The sequence below is a fragment of the Phaseolus vulgaris genome, chromosome 4 (assembly GCF_000499845.2).
Source record: "Phaseolus vulgaris cultivar G19833 chromosome 4, P. vulgaris v2.0, whole genome shotgun sequence".
NCBI classification, from domain to species: domain Eukaryota; kingdom Viridiplantae; phylum Streptophyta; class Magnoliopsida; order Fabales; family Fabaceae; genus Phaseolus; species Phaseolus vulgaris.
In genome coordinates, this window is record NC_023756.2 from 15949821 (window position 1) to 15959943 (window position 10123).

At 33.4% G+C, this 10123-nt stretch overlaps 1 protein-coding gene across 2 annotated transcripts; it reads right to left on the reverse strand.

The window, feature by feature from the left end:
- Nucleotides 1-396: 396 nt before the first annotated feature.
- Nucleotides 397-9913, reverse strand: LOC137837361 (protein ABA AND ROS SENSITIVE 1-like). Of its 2 annotated transcripts, none has more exons than XM_068646340.1 (8): nt 9746-9913; nt 6904-7059; nt 6369-6468; nt 3334-3550; nt 1996-2263; nt 1093-1168; nt 932-978; nt 397-827 (listed from the first exon to the last, which is right to left on the reverse strand). In XM_068646340.1, exons 2-8 carry the CDS (start codon nt 6990-6992, stop codon nt 647-649), a joined length of 978 nt encoding a protein of 325 aa, XP_068502441.1. In that variant the 5' UTR covers nt 6993-7059; nt 9746-9913; the 3' UTR covers nt 397-646. The 2 variants fall into 2 exon arrangements, with proteins under 2 accessions (XP_068502441.1, XP_068502442.1); XM_068646341.1 differs by having other exon boundaries at nt 6383-6468; nt 9746-9816.
- Between the last annotated feature and the right edge of the window lie 210 nt (nt 9914-10123).

The following is a 10123-nucleotide window of genomic DNA, read 5'->3' on the forward strand; positions in this document are numbered from 1 at the left end:
GGTTAAGACACAAGTTATTGTATAAAACCATTATTTTATAAGAAAATAAATTATATGGATGAAGAATAATTTTTTAGAGTTACTCTTAAAATCAATATATCTCTCTTCATCAATTATATTATATAATTAAGTATAATTAGAATCATTATTTTGTTGTGAAAAGTGATGCTAAAATAGTTGTTTGAATGAAAAAAAAAATCTCTCAACAGAGAAAGCGTGTATGAAAGGAAAATATATTAAAAATTAGCCTTAAATTAAAAAAAAAATACATTCATGAAAATAATTTATTTTTCAAAAAGAAAACGTTTTTTCAGTAAATATAAGCTGATGTCCCAAATATTTTATTTTAAATTAAAAACAGCTGAAAAAGGAAAAGAAAGTTTTGCAAGAATACTATAGTAGAAACTTACTTCACCATAAAAAGAAAATTGTCTCAAAGAGGTTTCTTTTACAAGTAGCATATTGTGTTGAGACCCATGTTAAGAAATGTTTAGGAGAAAGATAAGATTGAGCCCATTACTTTTTGCACCCCCATGGTTTCTTCCTGTCTCCATGGAGGTGATGGAAGGTCTAAGATACCTATGTTTAAAATATTTGGATTATGAAATTTGAAAACATATTCAGAATTACACTATTTATTCACATATTACAAGTGTTGTGCTCTCCAATCCACGGCAAAATTTTCTTCACTTTCCTCATCACTGGATGACCCTTCGTGTGTAGATTCCTTGGCTACAACCTCAGATGATTTATTACGCTTTGCAGCAGTAGCAGATTTTAGATCCAATCTCCTCTTCTTTAACATTTCTACCTTCTCCCTTAAGACCCTGTAGAAGGATAAATGATAGAGGAGGAGGGGTGTCTTAGTTAGTACAGATGGGAAAACAGAACAAATGAAAGGGGAAAAAGTATTAAAGACGGCTAAACATACTTCTGCTCTACAGATTCAGCTTCCTCTATCATTTCGGCCGCATCAATCTGCCCATAATGACAAACGTTTGATCATGAATCAAATTTATAGTGCATAGAAATATCAAGGTTAGAAAGTCAACAAGCTCAATTATATAACAGAAAGAAAATAATGATCATCACCTCTTCTTCCTCCAACCGGTTGTCAACCTCCTGCAAATCTTCTTGAATCAACTTCTCAAATTCCTTGTATTCGTCTCTAAGAGAAGATTTTAAAACAATGCCATTTTAAGTAACAATCTACTTAACTATATAGATCTTCCACAGAATAGAGAAGAACAAAAGTTTTCACGAAACACCAAGACTATGGTATCGCACTAATAAACACCAAGAAATAAAATGGTTTCACCCTTGATTTCTCTAGATTGAGGGGTGCATCCATAAAGTGCACTATAGGAAGTTTTCTTCACCTGAATCAGAGGTTTGCGTTTGCACAAAACCTTCTAAAGTGCACCCCTAGCTTTAAAAAAGCCAAAACCCTCACCAATTATACCTTCATTCATTTGACAGAAAAGACAAATAAGAAAATGAGTCCCTATATTTTGACACCCCTCCTATCCCAAACATTCAGTAGAGAACAGTCTTTTAATATTTTATTCCTAACTACGTCACTGACTTTAGTGACTCATCAGAGTATAACATTTTATTATTAAAAAGTTGTCCTATGTTTGTTTAGGAAAATATAGTTGTCAAGATTATTTTGCGAAAAATCCTCAAAGAATAGGGGTTATATCATTATTAAATGTGATTATAAGTGGATCAAACAAGTTGATACCAGCATCTGATATTATGAACTAGACTTGTTTCCAGTTAAATATCTTCAAGAGTTTTTCAAAATCACTCTGGTTGATAAAATAAGATAAAAAGCTAATGAAAAATTTACTGTTCTCTGTTTTATTAAATATGGGCAATATTTTTCTTCCCCAAGAATAAAAAATATTTTGGTTATCTTTACTGCCCATGAAAATAAAAAATTTAATGAAAATTAAATGTAGCAACAACCAAGAAAATAAAGGGGGAACCTACTTGACATCTGGCTTAACAAGCTTTATGCCACGGGCACGCAAATCAGCTTCCTTATTGTCAAAAAATCCTTCAGGCAGACTCCCTTTTACTTGTGTCTCTGTATCAGTAGTCTTGACTGATGTCTGCTTACTCTCCGTTGAGGCTTCGCTAACATTTGACTCTGCAGCTTTATTGTCATGAAAATGACCTTTCTCCTTCTCCAAGTTTAACGTCTGATTTTTGGCAGAAACCCCAGGTTTTCTACCTAAATCAGAGGCTGCTAAATGTTCTGAAAGGAAAAATGTCAATGAAGCAAAAGTAAGTTAATATTAAGTGCTGCCAGTTGCGTCAAACTGACATTATTAATCAAACATGTATCAACATGAAGTCCAAGGTTTGATAAAGCACCAACTAGATATACCCACTACAAATAATGAAAGATGAGAATAATGTTACTACTTTTAGACCCAAAGGACCTTGTCACTGCTATTAATAAAATCTGAAAATCCCATGCCTTTTACTATTTATCAATATATATTTTGGAAGAATACAAGAAAAAGCACCAAAAGTTTTTCAGTCCATTTCCAAGCAGGGTACAGCCAACTGTAGACTACAATCATTTTCGTAACGCATCTATAATCATCTCAAAGCCCAAGCACATGGATTTCATGTCTTACTCTTAACAATTAATTTTATAAAGGAAGAAATTCCATAATATGTAAAGAAGAAAATTACAAAGAAAATGAAGGATAAAGGGTCCTCCATAAAGAAAAAAGGAAATAAAGCAATGAACTCCAAAAAGTAACAGAAAAACAATGCAAAACCGAATGAGGAACCACTTTTGAACAAGCATCAGCCTCGTCTAGGCTACAAACATGTAATATGTCATCAGTTATAATTCTATTAAGCACCTCACTCTGACTAAAATTTAGACCATAGAGAGACCTTTGAGCATACAGAAGGGATTTTCAAGATAGAAACCAGTCTTATATAAAAAATGAGTTTGAAATTCTGAAAAGGACTTTCACAAAACTTCCTAGAAGAATCAAGGGACCAAAATCCTTGTGTGTAAATAAGCAAATGAAAATTGTGAATTAGACACTAGTTCATAAAATTTCTATCATTCAAGTTAAACTAGTCATGAGAATTCATGAAAGCATATTTTATTCTTAAAATTATGAATTGTTACTATAAAAATATCAAATGGACAAGCTGGCCATTATATTAATAAAGTGGCATAAAAAATATGCAGATAAAAATAAATATTGTTATCACTACCTGTGATATGTAATTGCAACTCGCTTATGAAAATGTACAAGAGTACAAATATGTAGTTCCATTTCAAAACCAAATTCTTACCAGATCTTGTCTTTCCTGGATCATTGTCATCAAAAAAACCAGGCGGAAGCACTGATGATGATTGAGGTTTAGACACTTCTCTCGAACCTTCTGGAAGTTTTGATTGTGAGCCCAAAGGATGGTCTGGTTTAGCCTTGGGAATGATGGTATCAGAAACAGGCTTCGCATTATTTTGTTGAGTTAATCCAGCAGCATTAGCTTTCAGATTACTTATTTCCTGCCCAAAATAATCATAGCCTTTAAAGATAAGTTCATTTTGGAGTGTGGATGGGGGTAAGAGAGGTTGTGAAATACAAAGGGAAACAAACCTTAACAAGTTTCCGAAAAATGATAAAATTAAGAATAGCTAAACATGACCTGATAGGATTTTAACTTGAAAAAAATACCACTAAGAGATGTTTAAAAATTTACATGCCTGTACATGGTTATAGAGTTATCAATCCCAGATAGAAGCACATGGCGGCCAGCTCTAAGAATAGCAAAACGAGTGTGTTAGTGTAATACTCTGTTCGACATGTATTGGGGTCTGTTAGTGTTGTTGTTTCAGTTAGACAGTTGTTTTCTGTTACAGCACTGGTATTGATTTTGTTAGCATAACTGTTCTGTTGGACAGTTACAACTAACTTGTAATTGAGCTCTGTACAGCTATAGTATACAATAAACCCTCTGAGTGTCTACATTTTTGTTTATGAACGTGTTGAATGGGTAACAAACTTTTTATTATAACAGTTAAAAAAAATCTTTTGAGTACACATATCTATTAGAAATATGTTCAATCAAATAGATATTATATCCAAAAATGAAAAGATTTAAATCTGTGTTTTGAGGAATGACTCTAGTGGACCCTATTTTTTGTGTATCCTTAAAATCCATATTTTTTCTAAACAGATTTGTTCAAATAAATCTTGTGCATATCTTTTTTTTAATATATTGTGAATATCCCTCAATCATCTTTAAACATAAACAATTTGAATAAATTGAAAAAATCTCAAATACTCCGTCATCACACATTATCTTGAATGAAATGATTTTCTAATTATATTTTGATTTGTTTCTTTTACTAACCCGTATTGCAAATACTTAGTTTCTTAAATATATTCGAAGCAAAACAAATTGGAAGATTGCAAATCCAAACTTTTTGTGAGGATATGAAGATATTGTAATATCTAAACTTAACCAATTCAAGTGCCAAAGAACAAATATAAGAAGACTCGCACTCACTTATATACAATAATTTAATCATATCTTTAATCGTAGTGGAATCTCCAACACATCCCCTCATGCTGAGGACTAGACATCTCAAGTGTAAGACTAGATATTAGTGGGCAGTTCGATAGTAGGAGCACAATAGGTCCAATAGACCTTGTTAGGATAGACTTTGATACCATATTATAAAGTAACCATAATATAATTTGATACGATATTAGAAAGTGGACTTTAAACTTAATTCAATCCTACAAAACCAAATTGATAGGATGAGGTTTGCACCCATTTATAAACTATAATTTAATCATATTTTTAGTCAATGTGGGATCTCCAAGAAGTATGTTTTACTCTAACTCGTCCTAAATAGTGTTTTGATGTCAACAAATTGAAATATCTTAAAAGGGCCTTTCATTGTGGTCTCATCTTTCATCCTACCATTCCACATCAACCTCTAGACATTAGAGTTTTTTATGATGTTGATTGGGCAACAGAGTCTGATGACAAAAGATCTACTTCAGAGGCTGCCATTTACTTGGACCTAATTTAGTTTCATGGTGGTCAAGAAAACAAACTGTGGTTTCAAGATCTAGCATAGAAGCTGAGTATAGTAGTTTAGCAGCTGCTACAGCTGACATTGTGGATACAAACTCTTCTCAAGGAACTTTAGTTCCTATTTATACTTCTATGTGAGAATCTCAGTGCTGTTAATTTGGCTCACAATCCTCTTCTCCATGTTAGAACCAAGCACATGGAGCTTCATGTGCTCTTTGTTCACACAAAAAAAGTTAGTAACAAGTAGATTGTTGTTCAACACATTCCTGGTCAAGATAAGTGGGCAGATCTTCTCAAAGCCTTTATCTCCTACTAGATTTTTCTTTCTTGAGAGAAAAATTCAATGTAATGTAACCAAGATGCCTTTGGTTTCTCAGCCCCCCTTGAATTTGCAGGGGGGTGAGCTTAATACTCTGTTTGACATGTGTTGGATCTATTGGGTCTATTGGCATTGTTTCAGTTAGACAACTGTTTTCTGTTACAGCGACAGTACTCTTGGTTAGTGTAGCTGTTCTGTTAGAGAGTTACAACAAGCTTATAACCGAGCTCTGTATATAGTCTTATGTTATCTTGTATCTTTTACTCCTTTCATAATAAATCAGTGTATCTGTTACATTATAAAGTATAATACAAACTAAATAATTTAAACTATAACTTCAAACATAAATACTAAAACATAAAATTGAAAAAATTAAACAAATTTTTGATAAATAATAACTTAATAAGACAATTTGCACACACAATCTAATATCAACAACATAGTAATTAAGTCGAAAAATAAAAGATGATGTAGAAAAAGAACAGAGCACTTGAGATAAATTAGTAGAATGTAATCTGAGAAGAATGCAGAAAGAAGCAAAAACGGACTAAAGACCAAACCAGTACTAACTTTTCAAAAAAAAAAAAAACAGTAAAAAGGGTTGAAACAACGGTAAGTGTTTGTGTGGATGATCAAGGAAGAAGATTTCAAATCTTAATATTATGTTTCTGAAGCCAAACATGCAGCAGAAAATGAGGGAGATGTCACAGTTATACCCCATAAAAACTTAAGATCTAAACAGAAATATTTAAGGGGCAAAATGGCTTTTTAAATTTTAAGTGTATATCTTGGTTCCACTATTATAGCATGCAAAAAAGCTTCTATTATGGCTGCTTTTGAGAACTGTTCTTCCATGTGAATCCCATAGCAGCTCTGGGCTGCTATGCTGTGTGATTCTTCTATAGTGTTACTGACTACTGTGAACAAATACACACCAAGAATAAGATTTCAAAATCACCTCACGATGCTTACGAGAAACTTGGTGTGCATCCCATAAAGACTCAGACTTCAGAACAACACCACAAACCCGGCAAACAGGTTGATCAAATTCATTATACCTGAAAGTATATTCACAGAAACTGTCAAATAGTAACCGGTATAATTTAAATAAATCATCTCGTTAATGTTTAATTTCATGCTGAGCCAGGAAGAGGCATGTCAACATATCGGATACAAATCAAAATAGGAGTAAATATGGATATTGTACACATTGCGGCATATTCAGATATAGTTGCCATGTAATTAGCAGAAAATTAAACAACTAAATAAAAAGGCATAACTCAATTTAAAAACAGAAGGTATTTAAAAACCTAAGTGTCATTTTGAGAAGAATAATAAATAAAACCATGAAGGGTGAATATATAAACTGAATAACTGACACTGCATAACATATAACATATAACAAATAGAAAAATCCATATGCAAATTTGTGAAGGGTAAAATAAATTGACGCGGGGAATGGAAAAATTACATGATGAGCACCAAGTACTAACCTCACAAGGGGAGATTCTATACGCTTCTCCTTCTTCTGGGCATTCAATTTAGCACGAAACAAAGCCTTTTTCTTGGCTTGTGCATCCATATTCCAGTTGATTGGGAAAGCAGTGTGGCATATAGGAAAATAATTTGATAAAAGGAACAAACTTTCCCTGAAACCTCACCCAAAACATATTTGAATCAATAATCTTCCTTTACCTCAAAAAATAAAAATAATATATAAATAACAAGAGTTTTGACAACTAAAACAAGCACTTTCACAATGATTTTGCTTTTGGTGGAAAACTTATAATTATAGCACCATAAACAATATTAAAACTAATTGAGAAGGTAAGTGAAGCGTCCGATAACATTAATGACATAGTAAGAAAGCAACCTCACAAGGTCCAAAGTGAGATAAAAATACACTAGTCCTTTGATCTACAAGAGCAATTGATTCAAATACAGGCAGCAATCATTCATTAGGCAATGATATGCAAAGCCTATGCACAATGATTAAGTCACCCCTCTTAAACCATAATATGATTAGGTCAAGAATACAGTCAAAACATATCTACTGAAATTTTAAATAACATTTCTAACTAGTAAGAAAACAACAAATTGTGCATAAGTTCAGATGGTGTCCATCAAGACAGGTAACCTTGAGAGAGACACAGTCCCTAGACTCAACTTCATAAATCACCTGACTATGCTACACAGAAACTGCACATAATTGTTTCACACACGAAAACAAAGTTCATGCTCACACATTTGAAGACTATTATAAAGCCAAACCTAGTGCTCCACACCAACCACAGAAACCTCTGCACATTAAGGATGAAACAAGAGCTGAATCCACTTCTGCTCTGACAATTTTGATGCCCAAAGCATATAACACAATTGTATCAAAATTAAACCCTAATCAGCGGTTGAATAATAGGGATGGCCACAAATCAGAAATTAAAAAGCAAATCATGAAAACAACAAAAAGGGAAATTTCAACCTCAAATTTGCTTCATCCCCATTCCTTTTCTACCGCCTCACCACCAAGGTAGTCAAAATCGAGATCTTACTAAGGATCGGATAGATAAACATGAATCGTAAATCGAAGATCCTACAAATTTTATGAAATTCATAATTGAATCTCATAATATATAAAAGAGTACCTAATTAAGTGTAAGGAAATGGGAGAAAAGAGTAAGAGTCATGACTGCAATGGGGAAGTTGAAAGGGAAGGGGGGATGAGAGCAGGATTCATGACTGCACTGGATTAAAAAAATTAATTCTATTGGAGAAGTTGTTACGTTTTCAGTAAAAAAATTAAATTTGCACTAAGTAGTTTCTTTCACTATGCAGTAAGTGGATTCTTTTCACTTATTTGGGCTTTTTATCTTATTGAGCCCATATGTTACTGCTGCAGACTCCTCCATCTTAAACAGAAACCCTAATATCTACTACCCCATCTGCTGCTGCCACACCACAGCCACCGTGCCGCACGCCGTTGCGTCGCGACACTGTAAATGTTGCCGCACCAACCATGTAAGAAGCGCTGCATGTGGAGATTTCCAGCATCGCGAAACTCGACGATCCCACGCGAGTTGCGATTTGCAACGCCGATCCCACGCGATCTGCCGGAATCATATTATTCTGGTGATCGCAGATCGGCACCATGAGTATATATCGTAAAATTGTACGATCTTACGATGCAACTCGCGATTTTGACTACCATGCTCACCACTACTTAATACTATAATTAATAAAATAATAAAATTAGGAGCATAAATTCACTATTATTTTTGTAAAAACAATTTGATTTACAAAACCAGTTTCAGAACACTCTGATGCTTAATTCAACACGTAACTCTTCTGATTCACACCATGTTAGTCAAAATCGCGAGTTTGACTAATTGTGTTCAGTTGTTACTTTATCAAGACAGCCGTTGCCCGTAGCTTTTGCAAAACAATTGATATTTATGATCAAGACATGCACATTCGCACATTACGACCGTAAGTGGTTTCTTTTTTCTGTTTTCAAGTTCAATTTTGTGGAAGTAAAGTAACTATCTGGCTATCTTTACTTTCCATCATTCATTCATATTCTAATTCTTTCCATGTGATTGATGTAATATTGATGATATGCACCTCTAAAGCATACATGCAGAGAAATGTACAGAACGATAAAAATCCACACAGCAAAGTATACATTTTTTAGCTGGTTCTCAACAGTCACAAGTTACAACAAGGGCACTCAGCACTCAGACCTGTTCTCTACTTAATTCAGACAGTTCTAGTGCCAGTAACATAGGATATATCCAAATTAAATGTCCTTGGTTAGTAATTCCAAACAAAATATCATTCCCAATTCCATCAGCTCCAGAAGTGAAAATATCTCCCTGGAATTTCACTTCCCAGTTCCCACGGTCCACCACAGCTAGAAATTTATTTCTTACAATCAAAAGCATTAATTAAAACTTTAACTCGATTATCATTCTTTTTCCTATATATTACGAACGAACTTAAAGCAGGAAAACAGTCACGTGCATACATCCAAACAAAATTGTTTCTCGGCACCAGGAAACCCAAGAAAACACACAGCAAACGTCATAAATCCTTCAAGCCCAAACCTAATATAAATTACATATTCGAAATCGAAACCCTGAGAAGAGCACAGGGAATCAAGGTAAAACGAAATTCCAATCATCGATGACGGAAAATGGGGGAGAAGGGAGGAAATCGTACACGAATCGACAAATGCGTACGATGAATCCAAAGCGAATTTAAACCTAACCCTAACATAGAGTCACATCGAAATGAATAAATATTAACAAAGGAAAATTAAAGAGGGATTAAGGGAAGAACCTGAGAGAGCTACGGTCAAAACACTAGATTGAATCGGCGGTCGGTTACGCTATTTGCAACAGAGCAGCCGCAAGGTTCTTTTCTTTTACGAGGGATATAAACAGTGTCCTCAACCACAGTACATGGTCACCTTCATCTTTTTTCCTTAGTTAATTTTTTGTTAATCATAAAATTTACTCTTATAATTTTTAGACCTAAACCTATATATGATATTTTATTATAGATGCTATATATTTTAATTTTATAAAAGATGGCATAAAAATAATTTAATAGTTTATTATGATTTATTAAAAGATATATATCATTTATTAATAAAAACTGACCACGTTATTTTTTACATGGGTATCATATCTCATTTTACCAATTATCTAATAACTT

What these genes read in the sequence shown, in the direction of transcription:
- LOC137837361 (XM_068646340.1), bottom strand. Translation starts at nt 6,992, where the DNA reads ATGGATGCACAAGCCAAGAAAAAGGCTTTGTTTCGTGCTAAATTGAAT. An exon ending in TCCAGGAAAGACAAGATCTG is followed by an intron (nt 2,264 to 3,333) that starts GTAAGAATTTGG and finishes TTTTCCTTTCAG; the next exon opens with AACATTTAGCAGCCTCTGAT. An exon ending in GCTGAATCTGTAGAGCAGAA is followed by an intron (nt 828 to 931) that starts GTATGTTTAGCC and finishes ATCCTTCTACAG; the next exon opens with GGTCTTAAGGGAGAAGGTAG.